General features: G+C 51.1%; 2 protein-coding genes across 6 annotated transcripts; both read left to right on the top strand.

Moving 5' to 3' along the window:
- Window positions 1-149: 149 nt before the first annotated feature.
- ift46 (intraflagellar transport 46) lies at window positions 150-5,516 on the top strand. 3 transcript variants are annotated; one of them, XM_023966112.1, is made up of 5 exons: window positions 150-391; window positions 1,642-1,937; window positions 1,998-2,091; window positions 2,464-2,595; window positions 4,975-5,516. In XM_023966112.1, exons 1-5 carry the CDS (start codon window positions 278-280, stop codon window positions 5,326-5,328), a joined length of 990 nt encoding a protein of 329 aa, XP_023821880.1. In that variant the 5' UTR covers window positions 150-277; the 3' UTR covers window positions 5,329-5,516. The 3 variants fall into 3 exon arrangements, with proteins under 3 accessions (XP_023821880.1, XP_023821883.1, XP_023821882.1); XM_023966115.1 differs by having other exon boundaries at window positions 155-391; window positions 1,511-1,937; XM_023966114.1 differs by having other exon boundaries at window positions 155-391; window positions 1,508-1,937.
- Window positions 5,517-7,247: 1,731 nt separating this feature from the next.
- Window positions 7,248-15,047, top strand: LOC101160627 (RPA-related protein RADX). Of its 3 annotated transcripts, XM_023966052.1 has the most exons (19): window positions 7,252-7,832; window positions 8,340-8,439; window positions 8,516-8,693; window positions 8,763-8,875; window positions 8,947-9,069; window positions 9,134-9,288; window positions 10,298-10,454; window positions 10,524-10,632; window positions 10,702-10,793; window positions 10,866-10,991; window positions 11,059-11,154; window positions 11,232-11,405; window positions 11,614-11,738; window positions 13,035-13,228; window positions 13,302-13,349; window positions 13,415-13,455; window positions 13,532-13,786; window positions 14,663-14,809; window positions 14,879-15,047. In XM_023966052.1, the coding sequence occupies exons 1-19, from the start codon at window positions 7,752-7,754 to the stop codon at window positions 15,001-15,003; spliced, it is 2,439 nt and encodes an 812-aa protein (XP_023821820.1). In that variant the 5' UTR covers window positions 7,252-7,751; the 3' UTR covers window positions 15,004-15,047. The 3 variants fall into 3 exon arrangements, with proteins under 3 accessions (XP_023821819.1, XP_023821818.1, XP_023821820.1); XM_023966051.1 differs by having other exon boundaries at window positions 7,248-8,439; window positions 8,953-9,069; XM_023966050.1 differs by having other exon boundaries at window positions 7,250-8,439.
- Window positions 15,048-15,215: the final 168 nt, after the last annotated feature.

Below are 15,215 nucleotides of genomic sequence, written 5' to 3'. Positions count from 1 at the left end.
TATTTAAATAAAACTCTTTTATTTCAAAAGTTTAAACATTTCTAGTGTGAAAATGCTGAATAAACTGAAATCTTTTCATTAAAAAACAGTTTTTTTACTGGAATTCCACATTATAACTACATTACCCATAATGCCTTGTGGGATCCGTTGCCAGGATACTGTCGGTATTTCCGGTAACCCTCAGAAACAAACGCGTAACGGTGCTAACGTTAGCTTAGCCGTTCTTCGGAACCGAACCGGCGCTCAGAGGTTCTGCAGGTAAGCCCGGACCGGGTCCATGGACCGGGCCAGAGGGCCCAGACTGCTGCGGAACCAGCCGTACGACGAGAGCCTGGAGGCGGACGGAGAGGAGCGGAGCCTCCGCAGCCCGGAGCCCGGAGGACCGCGGCAGGTAGGAGGCCGGAACCGGGGTCCAGTTAGGGCCCGAGAATTTGGAAGGACTGTTGCCATGGCAACAGCTGCAAGACGCAGCAGCATGTGGGGGTGGGGGCGTGAAGAGGTTCTGCATCAAAGTTCTCGGTGTAGGTACCACACCGGTTCTACGCTGACTAACACACACACACACACACACACACCCACACACACACACACACACACACACACACACACACACACGCGCGAGGCATCCTTTTAACATTTTTTATAACATTTTACACAACATGAATGCATTTTCTAGACTCATATTACGGGGGGGGGGTCAAACTCAGTCCCACTGGGGGCCTAAATCCAGAACACTCTGGGTTTTGGTAAAACTCTGGTAACCCTTAAATAACGTTTAATATTTTGCTCTCCATAAAAACATATTCTGTCAAAATTATGCAAACATGAAGATGCTGCAGAACAAAACAAACAAACCTGGAAATATTAATAATAAGAAATAACAAATCACGTCTTTCCGTTTTCTTTGCTCCTTTATCATTTTTTAGAGCTGGACTCCTGCATCATTTTAGCATTAATTTCTTGGTGTGTGTCGTTCTGTGTGTGTCTTTGTGAAACACATCAGAGGGATTGGATAAAAAACAAATTACTGTGAATATTATTTTTAGCTCTTATAAAACATTAAAAACTAAAACATAGAACTCATCAGTGGGATTACTCCAAAAATATTTAGCATTTCCCTCATTTTGTGCGACATCAACAGTAGAAATCCTCCAAAAACCTCAGTCCATAAAAATGATCTCTAGTTTATTGATGATCTGATAAAGTGCAGCTGTTCTCCTGCTGCCTGTCTGTCAGATACTGACACCAGCTGAATAATAAACCATAGTCAGTAAATAATGACATTATTAACAGCTGCTGACTGATCAACAGCACGCCATGATGCAGGTGTTGCGTAATCGCATTTCTCGCAGCCTGCACCCACTACCCCTCCCCTTTGCCTTCTCTAAGACAGGAGCGCAGAACTGCAGGGGGGGGGGGGGGGGGACCTGGTTCCAGGCTGTTTCAAAGTCTGTGAAATAACAGATGATAGCAAACCGACAGAGGCACAATTTACTTTTCTTCCAAGCAGGAGGAGGCTTTTATTGTGAAAGAACCCAGACACCAAAGCCAGAACCAAGTCCAGTTTCTGCATCCGTGACCGCCCCCCCTGTTGGTTCTTAACGGTTCAGAACCTTTCAGACCCGGTTCTGCTCCTCTCAGTCAGAGCTGGGGGCTCGGCGGCGGGTCCGCAGCCTGATGTCGGCCCGCAGCAGCAGCGACGAGTTTGACGAGGAGCCGCGGCCCCAGAGGGCCACAGAGCCGGCAGCCAGGTCCCACCCGGGGGCCAGTCCCAACGAGGAGGAAGAGGAGGAAGAGGAGGAGGAGGAGTCCGACTCTGAGGACTCTGATGAGGATGAAGACGATGAGTCCTCGCAGGCTCTGGAGTACGACCCGGCGGACTACGCCAACCTGCCCGTCAGCACCGACATCAAGGAGCTGTTCCAGTACATCACACGGTAGGGCCTCCCCACGTGCACGGTCTACACACGTGCACGCTCTGACCTTCGTCTCCTCAGGTACACTCCTCAGAGCTTCGATCTGGAGCTCCGCCTCAAACCCTTCATCCCAGACTTCATCCCGGCTGTGGGCGACATCGACGCCTTCCTGAAGGTACAAACACTCCCACGGTCCAGACGGTTCTGGTTCTGTTCTGTCTGACGGCACCCTGCTCTGCCATCTTCTGTTGGTCAGTGATCCAGGTGATTAGCCATGGGTGGAGCCAGAGGATCTGGTTAAGCCCCTCCCCTAAGGCCACCGAAGTTTGAGTTCTAGTGGTTCCGGTTGTTTCACTGACCCAGAGTCAGTAATAGTGTATGGACCCATGCAGACCATGATGTTCTGATCTGGTTTCAGTTCCTCCTGAACCAGCAGTTCCAATCTGCTGAGAAAGAAGTAGTTGTTCAGAACCAGAACCAGAACTGGAGCAGAACCACGACCCAGCCCAGCTGGGCCCCTCTAAGAATGTGCTTGTGTGGCGTTCAGGTCCCCCGTCCAGATGGGAAACCAGACTCTCTGGGTCTTCTGGTTCTTGATGAACCCAGTGTGAAACAGTCAGACCCAACGGTTCTGTCGCTGTGGCTGTCCGAAGAGAGCAAGCAACACGGAAGTGCTCAGGTACACACACCTGCTGGGAAACACACACCTGCAGACACACACCTGCAGACACACACCTGCAGACACACACCTGCAGGCACACACCTGCAGACACACACCTGCAGGCACACACACACACCTGTAAACACACACACCTGCAGACACACACCTGCAGACACACACCTGCAGGCACACACCTGCAGACACACACACACCTGTAGACACACACACCTGCAGACGCACACCTGTAGACACACACCTGCAGACACACACCTGCAGACACACACGCACCTGTAGACACACACACCTGCAGACACACACTTGTAGACACACACCTGTAGACACACACACACCTTTAGACACACACCTGTAGACACACACACACACCTGTAGACACACACACACCTGTAGACACACACCTGTAGACACACACACACCTGTAGACACACACACACCTGTAGACACACACCTGTAGACACACACACACCTGTAGACACACACACACCTGTAGACACACACCTGTAGACACACACAAACCTGTAGACACACACCTGTAGACACACACACACCTATAGACACACACACCTGTAGACACACACCTGTAGACACACACATGCAGACACACACCTGTAGACACACACACACCTGTAGACACACACACACCTGAAGACACACCTGTAGACACACACACACCTGTAGACACACACACCTGCAGACGCACACCTGCAGACATACACACACCTGTAGACACACACCTGCAGACACACACCTGCAGACACACACATGTAGACACACACACACCTGTGTAGACACACACACACCTGTGTAGACACACACACACCTGTAGACACAAACCTGCAGACACACACCTGCAGACACACACACCTGTAGACACACACACACCTGTGTAGACACACACACACCTGTAGACACACACCTGCAGACACACACCTGTAGACACACACACACCTGTAGACACACACACCTGTAGACACACACACGTGTAGACACACACACACCTGTAGACACACACCTGCAGACACACACCTGCAGACACACACCTGTAGACAAACACATGCAGACACACACTTGTAGACACACACCTGTAGACACACACACACCTGTAGACACACACCTGTAGACACACACACACCTGTAGACACACACACCTGTTGACACACACCTGTAGACACACACCTGTAGACACACACACACCTGTAGACACACACCTGTAGACACACACACCTGTAGACACACACCTGTAGACACACACCTGTAGACACACACATGCAGACACACACCTGTAGACACACACACACCTGTAGACACACACACCTGAAGACACACCTGTAGACACACACACCTGTAGACACACACATCTGTAGACACACACCTGTAGACACACACATGCAGACACACACATGCAGACACACACCTGCAGACACACACACACCTGTAGACACACACACACACCTGCAGACACACACCAGTAGACACACACACACCTGTAGACACACACACACCTGCAGACACACACCAGTAGACACACACACACCTGTAGACACACACACACCTGCAGACACACTCCTGCAGACACACACATGCAGACACACACATGCAGACACACACCTGCAGACACACACACACCTGCAGACACACACATGCAGACACACACCTGCAGACACACACCTGCAGACCCACACCTGTAGACACACACCTGCAGACCCACACCTGTAGACCCACACCTGCAGACCCACACCTGTAGACACACACATGCAGACACACATCAGTAGACACACACACACCTGTAGACACACACCTGCAGACACACTCCTGCAGACACACACACACACCTGCAGACACACTCCTGCAGACACACACCTGCAGACCCACACCTGCAGACACACTCCTGCAGACACACACACACACCTGCAGACACACACCTGTAGACACACACCTGCAGACACACTCCTGCAGACACACACACACACCTGCAGACACACTCCTGCAGACACACACCTGCAGACCCACACCTGCAGACCCACACCTGTAGACACACACCTGCAGACCCACACCTGTAGACACACACCTGCAGACCCACACCTGTAGACCCACACCTGCAGACCCACACCTGTAGACACACACATGCAGACACACATCAGTAGACACACACACACCTGTAGACACACACCTGCAGACCCACACCTGTAGACACACACACACACACCTGCAAACACACACCTGTAGACACACACACACACACCTGCAAACACACACCTGTAGACACACACATGCAGACACACACCTGTAGACACACACACGACTGTGAGTTGTCTTGAGTCGTGTTCTGGAGGGTGACCCGGTCTGTTCTGGTCCTGACCTCTGACCCCTCCCCCTCAGATGCAGAAGGTGGCGAGCGTGTCCAGCCCCCACACCAACCCGCGGGCCGTGGACAGCTGGGTGGACAGCATCAGCGCCCTGCACCGCTCCAAGCCCCCCGCCAGCGTGCACTACAGCCACCCAATGCCCGACATCGACAGCCTGATGCAGGAGTGGCCCCCCGAGATGGAGGAGCAGCTGGGCCGCCTGCAGCCGCCCCCCGCCCACCTGTCCTGCAGCCTGGGGGAGTACGTGGACGTGGCGTGCGGCCTGCTGGACATCCCCGTGTACAGCGGCAGGATCCAGTCCCTGCACCTGCTGTTCAGCCTCTACCTGGAGTTCAGGGACTCTCTGCACTTCACCAGCAGGGGGTGAGGGGGCGGGGCCACCCCATCCATGTCCTCCTCCCTCACTACCCATGGAGGGGGTCTCCAGGAAAGCCCCACCTGTGAGCTCTGGTACCTGTTACCGGGTTCTGACAGGAGCCCAGTTTTTCCAGAACCTGGTCTTAGTTCTGATCTTCTGCTGCTTCTGCTCCTGAATAAACTGAATGCTTAACTGTCGTCCTCAGACTCTGATTGTTCTGGTTTGTCCGTTCAAATCCCACTCTGATCCTCTTCTGGTCTGTTTTCCCAGCATTCCTTGTGGTCTTTAAGTGATGATGACGTTTTCAGCCTGTCGTTTTCTAGGACATAGTTTCTGCAGAGCAGGGGGTTATTCCAGAAAGCAGGTTATGCTAGCTCCCACGGTAAATTTGAGGCTAAGGAAGTTGATAACTTCAGTTTTCGGTTCCAGAAATGGAGGTATGTTTCAGGGTATGTCAAGTTGCCATAGCAACTCATGCTCTGAACATAACACATCCGGAGCAGGCTTAGTTGAAGGTTAGTTGGGTAGGTGCAAGTTGAATTAATTTAAGTTGGATAAGTTATATATGTAACCCTTGTTCTATCCTGGGCACTTTACCATTGGGAGTTGGGTCATCTAGACCCACTAGACAGTGCTCTGAACCTTTTTTCTTCAATGATTTGTGATCTTGGGCGGCCGTGGTGCAGCGGTAGGGTGGTTGACCCATGATCATAAGATTGCAGGTTCAATTCCTGCCTTGCACGCCCATGTGTCGAAGTGTCCTTGGGCAAGACACTGAACCCCCACCTTGCCTCTGGTAGGCGGGCGCCTGTGTTTGGCAGCGGAGCAACCACCAGTGAGTGAATGTGTGTGTGACTGTAAAGCGCTGTGTCCTTGTAGGAAGAAAGGTGCTATATAAGTATACGCCCTTTACCATCTTCACTGGTGTCCATGGATTACATGATCAGAAACTTGTGCGTTTACTTTGTCTGTTCTTTTTCTCCAAGCAGAAACTCTTTCTTTTGATGATGCAGCCGTGTTACTTTATTGATGGACGTATAATCTTCATACGCCGTCATTAAAATCTCAAACTCCGTCTCACTAAAGTATTGCGCTCTCTTTTTTTCTCCACACGTTTCCATGGTGACTCCTTAAATCAGTGATCCATTGAGAATGTCTTTATGTACCTGCTGTGCACGTGCATTAACCCAGGGTTACCAAGTGGAGCGTAATTACTCTAACTCATATCCGGTCTTTTGGAACCAACATACCCAGAGTAAACAAGTTCAGGAGGATTTCAGCCAGAGTTCAGGGTTAAAGTCAGGGGAGTTTAAACATGCTTCCTGGATTACCCCCCAGCAGGAGATCATTAGAAATTCACCTCTGAGTTGTGGGCGGGGCTGTTGGTGCAGAAGAAAGCCTGTGCTTATTACCCATTATCCCTTTGTTTACATTCTCTCCCTCACACCCCCAACCTGACGTTAGCGCTGTAACAGAAACAGCATCAACATCAGATCCAACCACCCGTCCAGTTCTGATCCAGATTCCAGCTCAGACCAGGAAATCACGGATCTGTTGGTCTGCAGGTGGATGATTAGGGGCGGAGCTTGGAGACTTTGGACCGCCCACTGTAGCTACTACGTCACTACGGCTCACAACAATTTAAATAAAGAAATATTCAGAGATGTAACTTAATTTTCTCTACATATGTCCTCCATCTGCTGAAATGAGCTTCCTCCATGGGGGGCTGGGTGCTCCCCTAGAGATAGGGGAGGAGCTAAGTCAGCCGCGGAGTAGAACCTCTGCTCGTCCACATCCAGAGGAGCCAGTTGAGGTGGCTCGGCCATCTGGTCCGGATGCCTTTTGGACGCCTCCCTGGAGAGGTGTTCAGCATGTCCCACTGGGGGGAGGCCCCAGGGAAGACCCAGGACACGCTGGAGAGACTACGTCTGTCAGCTGGCCTGGGAACGCCTCTGGGCCCCCCAGAGGAGCTGGAGGAGGTGGGCGGGACGGGGACCCCGTCCCGTCCAGAACTTATTTTAAATGTTATAATTATTCTGGGTAGATTCTGTTTACACAAATGTTGATCCCGTGAAATTAATCCATATTTTTCACATTTCATAAAGAAATTTTCTTTAATTATTCATCCAATAACTTCATAGACTTGCAGTGAAACTACCATATGTAATATACAGCTTATTAAGTTATCAAAATGAGAATTATAACGCCGCTTTTACATTTAAGTTTTTATTTTTGTGTTATTTTAAGTTATTTTACTTAATGTTATTATTGTTGTTTACTTGTTTCTGTTCCGGTTCTAATTGTAATTTGATAAACATTTTATACAAAAGCCACAAAGAATGAAAACATCAAGTTTGTCTCCAATAAAAAAATAAAACTGACTCAGTTTCCCACAATGCACCGCACTGTTGTCTTCTGGCCCATCATCCAACATGGCAGCCGACGGTTGCGTCTTCCACAGAATCCTGTCCCGGTCCCGGTCCAGCTCCGGGTCCGGTTCCGGTCCGAGCCAGGTCAGAGATGTTAGTCCGGAAACGAGCCGTGAGTGTTAGTGACGCAGGTTCTGCGGGGTTCTGAGGAGTCCAGCGGGGTTCTGCCGCGGCGCGGGCTTACGCGCACGCGCCCCCGCTCGCGCCGTTCAGAACCTGGATCTGTTTAAAGACTTGGACTTTCTGGTCAGTGTTCTTAGCGGTACTGATCAGGGTCAGGTTTTTACGCCCATCCTGTCCTCAGCAGACCGGTTCTGGTCCGTATCCCGGTCCAGTTTAGGGCTGAGGTGACTGTGCGGGTTCTTCTCAGGTCTCCTTCATGATGTGGTTCTGCAGCTCATGCGTAGTCACGCCCGCTGTGTTTGGCAGAAAGAGTTCCGCCGGAAGCGCTGCTCAGCGCGCGTGCCTAGATCTGGAGGAACATCTGCGTTCCTGCAGGAACCTGGGCTTGTCTCGGTTCTGGTCCTGAAGGACTCCCCGGTCCCGTTTCCCGGGCTCCGTCCTCACTTCGCCCTTCTTCTTGTCTCGCAGGCTGCAGTGCTCTGCAGGGAGCAGCTGCTGGTTCTGCAGCTCAGGCGCTACGTTCGAGACCAGGGGTCCACCGTCTACTTCCCCCAGAGCGTCCTCAGCGGTGAGGGCGGGGCAGCGGGAGATCATTATGGGATGTCTGCAGCCTTCTCATGTGTGGATCTATGGCTGTTCTGCAGGAGATGACCTGTACGACGTGACCCTGACGGACGGGGACTGCAGGCTGCGGGTCACTCTGGACCCGGGTCTGAACCAGCAGGTGGAGAGGCGGGTTCTGCGGGCGGGATCCACACTTGGTCAGGCCTCCTTCAGCCCCACGTTCAGCGATCAGGTCCCAGGATGCCCCCGTGAAGTCAGGTGAGTGAGGACGGGTGAAACTTGTGGCTGTGATGTCATCAGGCTGATTGTAGCCCCGCCCTCTCACAGCTATAGGCTCGTTAACATGGTGGTCCGAGATGAGGAGGAGGATGGTGAAGATGCAGGATTTGGGAGGCTGGACTTGGACTCTCTGCCCTGGTTTGGATCATCAGAACTAGCAGGTGAGGTAGGATGATGACATCACAGCATCAACTTTACCAGGTGAGGTGTTTTTCACGGGCTGAACCTGCAGGTCCAGAAGTTCCTCTGAGAGCTAGCAGGAGCGTCTTCCTCCCTCTGTGGAACAACGTGGACTACAGTGGCGATGCATGGAGAGAGGCTCCGCCCCCTGAGGAGAGTGATGAAGAGGAGGAAGGTAGAGTGGATCATTTCTGAACGTGTGTCTGGAGGTGATGAAGAGTGATCACTTTTGTAAACAGGACTCCGCCCGGCTGTGTCCGTGTCCAAACTGCGGGACTGCTTCCTGTCTGGCCGAAGGGGCAGGGCCAGAGGTCAGCTGATCGTACGCATCATGAACAAGTCGCAGCTCATGTATTTTGGAAGAGCAGACGAGAACTGTGAGTGTCCTTATAAGGTCAGTGGAAGGGGAGGAGACTAACTAAAGTGGGGGTGACAAGCGGGAAAAAAACCTGAAAAGAAATCATCTTTTGATTAGTTAGCATAATAGCTGTGTTGGCGTATTAGCTTTGTTAGCATTATAGCTGTGTTAGCGTATTAGCTTTGTTAGTATATTAGCTTTGCTAGTGTATTAGCTTTGTTAGCTTATTAGCTGTGTTAGCATATTAGCTTTGTTAGCGTATTAGCTGTGTTAGCATATTAGCTTTGTTAGCTTATTAGCTGTCTTAGCATATTAGCTTTGTTAGCTTATTAGCTGTGTTAGCATATTAGCTTTGTTAGCTTATTAGCTGTCTTAGCATATTAGCTTTGTTAGCATATTAGCTTTGTTAGCATATTAGCTTTGTTAGTATATTAGCTTTGGTAGTCTATTAGCTTTGTTAGCGTATTAGCTGTGTTAGCATATTAGCTTTGTTAGCTTATTAGCTGTCTTAGCATATTAGCTTTGTTAGCTTATTAGCTGTGTTAGCATATTAGCTTTGTTAGCTTATTAGCTGTGTTACCATATTAGCTTTGTTAGCTTATTAGCGGTGTTAGTATATTAACTTTGCTAGCGTATTACCTTTGCTGGCTTATTAGCTGTGTTAGCATATTAGCTTTGTTAGTATATTAGCTTTGCTAGCGTATTACCTTTGTTGGCTTATTAGCTGTGTTAGCATATTAGCTTTGTTAGTATATTAGCTTTGCTAGCGTATTAGCTTTGTTAGCTTATTAGCTGTGTTACCATATTAGCTTTGTTAGCTTATTAGCTGTGTTAGCAAATTAGCTTTGTTAGGTTATTAGCGGTGTTAGCGTATCCACTTCTTTTGCATATTTGCGGCTGTGATGTTTTGAAACAATATTTATTGTGTTTGTTGTGTAGTCTGTGTTTTTGTTTACAAATAATCCTGTTTACTTGATTTGCTTTGTCAGAATAAAAGCCTTGATCCCAGACTAACCCCCCTTGTGTGTTGGTTTTGTGTGTCCAGGCGGTTCTGGAGGTGTGCGACCGCACAGGCAGTACATGTGTGGTGCTGTGGAACAGCATGTGCGTCAGCTGGTACCGGTGTCTCAAGCCCGGTGACATCATCAGCCTGAGGCAGTACCGGGTCAAGCAGCGGTACCTGGGGGAGGCGGGCGACATCGGTGCGTTTCATGCGGTGGCATATCCCCCGGTTCTGGTTCAGTTTGACCCGATCCGTCGTGTTCCCGCAGAGATCAGCGTGAACAGCAGGAACCCGGCGGCACACCTGTCCCTCCTCTCAGAATCTCGGGTCTCGCCGGAGTACACCCCCCCTGAGCCCTCGTACACATTCTGCCACAGGTAAGGCTTAGCTCACCTTAGTCACCTGTAGGTTCTGGTACCAGCTCAGCCTCTGGACTCTCTGGCCAGTCAGGAGCTTCTGGACCGCCCTCATGGCACCACCTGTGATGTCATAGGCCTGCTGATGTTTGCGGGGCGATCTGAGCGAGTCAGGAGTAGAGGTGGGCGTTACCGTGGTGACGGGTGTCAGGTGAGTCACCCATAAATTCCTAAAGTGAACTTTTATATTTCAGACGGCAAAGGGGCAGAACTTTTGGAGTACCGCTGGCTCCAGTTAGAGGACGACAGCGGCACTCAGCCAATCACGGTGAAGCTGTTCTCCACATCGCAGCCGGAGGCGCACCGGAGGCTCCACCCACGTGAGGCGGCGTTTGTGATCAATCACAGCTGGTCGGGGCTTCTGGTACTGATCCGGTGTCTCTGCAGTGTCTGTGGTCGTCTGCACCCGACTGAGGCTGATCCGGTCGGATCAAAGCAGTTTCTATCTGACCAACACCACTTTCACGCAGGTCTACTGCACAGGTAACACCTACCTGGTGCCCCGCGCCCCCCGGGGGCCGAAACGAGTCTGACCCTGTCTCCTCATTGGCTGTTGGCAGGACTGGACCAGCACTCCCAGATGAGCTACCGGAAGCTGCCGCGGGTCCAACTCTTCCTGCAGTGGCTCCGGAGCCAGGATGACGGACAGGTGCTGAGCAGGGCTCTGATTGGAGGCTTCTTCATCCACCCGCCCCTTCCCGTCTCCCTGGAAACCTTCATGAAGGAGAGGAAAGGTCAGCTGACTTCACTTCCTGTTGGATGAGGTTCAGGATCCGTTGGAGTTACATTCACGGTTGAAAAGTTACGATGTGGTGTTTGGGCGTCGCCGGCGACGTCTCCGGTGTTAAAGGGTTAAACTCTTGACTGATTAGAAAACAGATTTTATTTTGAAAAGATGAAGATTTCTCTCTGAGTAGGAGCTTCCTGTTTATCTCCAAACAGGTGAGCTGAGTTTCCTGCGAGGGGCGGAGCTTCAGAGAGAGCTGCAGAGTCTCTGTTTCCGGGAGCGCCGCTCCTTCTTTGTCCAGGCAACTGTTACCATGGTGACCTACAGCCTCAGAGGGGCGGTGAGGACCAGCATACATGGAAACCATGACAACCACACAGCTGTTCTGAGCTCCTAAGGAGAACATCGTTTCCATCCATAGAGGCCTTTCTGAGCATGCTCAGTCGGACCCCTCGGCCTGCTGTTGTGGCTAACCTCCAATGAAATCTGATGTTGGTGTTTCCAGAGAAAAACTGCAGATGGTGTCACAGCAGTTTGGTTTTTCCTTTGTTACATTCTAAAAGTTAAAAAGCATCAAACTGAAACCGATTCAAAAATGGGTTAGAGGTCGGTGATAAGTTGAGTCTGAAATGAAGGTGAAACCTGGAAGATCAGAGTCTTCAGCTGTTCCAGCGGTTCCTCCATCCTGAACATCTGCTGCAGATGTTCTGTAAAACCTTTGGACTGAAGCAGGAGGCGGTTCTCGCCAAAGAGACCTGTCTAGTTTGACTGAAGGGTTTCAGACGCTCAGCATGAAGGTTCCTCTGACCACAGACCGCTCTGTGCTCCTGGGTTGCTGGTTCAGATCCCAGCTGTGATCCTGTGGGCCTCAGGGAACGGCGTGTTCATGCGGGGCCGTCAGTCACATGATCCGTCCATTTCACTTGCTGAAGGCGGGAAACCAGACCACCAGGGTGGGTCGGGGTTTTCCCCACGGACACTACAACCCATGAGCAAACAGAAACAAACCCTCAACCTTCTTTTCAGGGTCTACCTGGTTCCACGCCAGGAGTTCCTCAGGGATTTATTTGAGGTTTTTGACGTTTAACTTTCAAAGTAAAAGCCCAGTTCTACTGTTTGTTTTTGCTGATGGTGCAGGCCGTGTCATGTGACCAGTCATGTGACCAGTCATGTGACCATTCATGTGATCAGTCATGTGACCAGTCATGTGATCAGTCATGTGATCAGTCATGTGACCAGTCATGTGATCAGTCATGTGACCAGTCATTTGACCATTCATGTGATCGGTCATGTGATCAGTCATGTGACCATTCATGTGACCAGTCATGTGACCAGTCATGTGACCATTCATGTGACCATTCATGTGACCAGTCCTGTGACCATTCATGTGATCGGTCATGTGATCAGTCATGTGACCATTCATGTGACCATTCATGTGATCGGTCATGTGACCAGTCATGTGACCATTCATGTGATCAGTCATGTGACCAGTCATGTGATCAGTCATGTGACCAGTCATTTGACCATTCATGTGATCGGTCATGTGATCAGTCATGTGACCAGTCATGTGACCATTCATGTGACCATTCATGTGATCAGTCATGTGACCACCAGCCCTCCTTCCTGTCTCCTTCAGGAGGACCGCTGTATGTTCTGGATGGAAAGATCTTCATCCTCCTCTTCGTCTCCTCAGCTCCCCCTCTCCTCCTCCCCCCTCCTCTATCTCTCCCCCACCCCCCCTTCCGTCAGGCGCTCCCCCTCCTCCCCCTCTTCCTCTGCTCGCTCCTCAGTTGTCGGTCTGTCCACGCCGCATCGGAATGGCGGTTCACGGTGAGGCATTTAACCTTACGCTGGCCTCTGTGGGCGGGGCCTGTGAGCTGATGCCGTCTGCTCATCCCAACAGGAAGTGGAGTAAGAGGAAGCTGATGCTGGCAGAGACGCCGAAGAAAAGGTTGGTTCTTTGTGAGGATTGGTGGTTCTGGGATGTTCTGAAAACTGCAGGTTCTGTGTCTCCAGGCTGCCGTGGGCCACCCCAGAACCAGAACACAACACGACGGGTAAGAGACCCTCAATGCAGGACCAAACACCCAGCATGCTTTGCTGCGGTCCTCACAGTGTGGCCTCCTCCTGCAGTGATCCTGTTCCAGGCGTCCATGGAGTTCCTGGAGAACCCTGAAGAGGAAGAGGAGCAGCAGGAGGAAGACGTCTCCTCCTTCACCACCGCCCCCCTCCCACCTGCATTCCAGCCTGTCGCCATGGAGACACTTCCCATGCGCTTTGACCACGCCCACAGGGAGGAGCAGGCAGCTGTAGTCACCATGGAGGGCGGGGCTACAGCCAGAATGTTTAACTCCGCCCCCGAGGACTACTACACCCTCAAACTCAGAGGTTGGCAAGTTTTTCTCAGTATGGAAGCCCAGAAGGGTCAACAGTGGCTCAGGTGGTTGAGCGGGTCGTCCAATGACCGAATGGTTGGCGGTTTGATCCCCGCTCCCCCCAGCCAACTGTCAGTGTCCTTGGGCCAGACACTTCACCCTCCTTGCCTCCAGTGTGGCTCCACTGGTGTGTGAATGCGCATGAATGATCCCGGTGATGGTCAGAGGGGCTGTAGGCGGGAACTGGCAGCCACGCCTCTGTCAGTCTGCCCCAGGGCAGCTGTGGCTACAACAGTAGCTACCATCACCAAGAATGAATGAGGAGAGAATGAATAATGGACACAATGGAAGAACTTTGAGTGACTGGAAAAGCGCAGATAAATACAATCCATTATTATTATTATTATTATTAAAAACCAGCAAATGTTTCTGTGATGAACCTCAATAATCTGAAAGACCTGAGCGGACTGTCGTGATGTTTGAATCCGGGTCAGGAACCAGAAGCGGTTCAGTGCAGCCCAGATCTAATGTATTTTAAAATCTGGCAGTCGGTTCTGTTTTTGTCTTTCTGATCAAACTGAACAGAAACTAGGACTGGAAGTTCTGACTGCGTGCAGGTCCGACTGGACCTGGATTGTTCTGTACTGACTGTTCTGACTGAATGGAGGTCCAACTGGACCTGGATTGTACTGTAGTGAAGGTTTCTGGGTTCTGGACCTTAAACCAGACCGATCTTAACGTCGTGATTAGACGTTTTGCCTGTTTCAATAAATTTAGTGTCAGTGGTTCTGGTTGGACCTGGAGGTTTGAACCAGACTCCTGGACCCGAGCGTTGAACAGTTCTTCTAGAAACCCGGTCGGCCTGATTCTCTCCTCTCTGCCTCCTTAGTTCTGTCAGACGGCCTCCAGGTCGACGCCGTCTTCCTTCCTCACTCCTCTTCCTCCTCGGTCTCCTCCCTCCGAGGTCACTCCAACACCTGGACCTCCATCTTGTCCCACGGAGCCTTCTCGTCCCACGGGCCCCCTCCATCACCGGGTCAGTACCTCGCCTGGTGTCTGTTTGACCACTGAAGCATCATCGTTGACTCGCTCTCTTTCCTCTCAGCTGATCTCATCGCCACGGCAGACAAGTTGACCAATCAGAGGCTAGTTTGTGTCTTGGAGGCGTGTCATCTGGGCGGAGCCAGGACTGAGCTGGTTCTGACCCGAGCTTTCCACCTGACTGACTGAAAATATCCGACCAATAAATTATTTCCATGTTTGTATGTTCCCCACTGATGTCTCCATGTTTGTAGTTTTCTGAGTGGACTACAAACGTCCTGCTGCAGGTCGGTTCTGTGGTTCTGGTTATCCAGGCAGGAACCAGACTTCAGGTCTGTTATGGTTCAGGCTGAGAGCAGCTGGAGATCCTGACCCGGTTCTAAGAACGGTTCTGTAAGGAG

The sequence above is a fragment of the Oryzias latipes genome, chromosome 18, assembly GCF_002234675.1.
Source record: "Oryzias latipes chromosome 18, ASM223467v1".
In the NCBI taxonomy this organism is placed as follows: domain Eukaryota; kingdom Metazoa; phylum Chordata; class Actinopteri; order Beloniformes; family Adrianichthyidae; genus Oryzias; species Oryzias latipes.
This window is presented reverse-complemented; position numbering and strand designations above follow the sequence as displayed.

What these genes read in the sequence shown, in the direction of transcription:
- ift46 (XM_023966112.1), top strand. Translation starts at nt 278, where the DNA reads ATGGACCGGGCCAGAGGGCCCAGACTGCTGCGGAACCAGCCGTACGAC. An exon ending in AGCCCGGAGGACCGCGGCAG is followed by an intron (nt 392 to 1,641) that starts GTAGGAGGCCGG and finishes TGCTCCTCTCAG; the next exon opens with TCAGAGCTGGGGGCTCGGCG. An exon ending in ACATCGACGCCTTCCTGAAG is followed by an intron (nt 2,092 to 2,463) that starts GTACAAACACTC and finishes TGTGGCGTTCAG; the next exon opens with GTCCCCCGTCCAGATGGGAA.
- LOC101160627 (XM_023966050.1), top strand. Translation starts at nt 8,148, where the DNA reads ATGCGTAGTCACGCCCGCTGTGTTTGGCAGAAAGAGTTCCGCCGGAAG. An exon ending in TGGATCATCAGAACTAGCAG is followed by an intron (nt 8,876 to 8,946) that starts GTGAGGTAGGAT and finishes CTGAACCTGCAG; the next exon opens with GTCCAGAAGTTCCTCTGAGA. An exon ending in CCTACAGCCTCAGAGGGGCG is followed by an intron (nt 11,739 to 13,034) that starts GTGAGGACCAGC and finishes TGTCTCCTTCAG; the next exon opens with GAGGACCGCTGTATGTTCTG.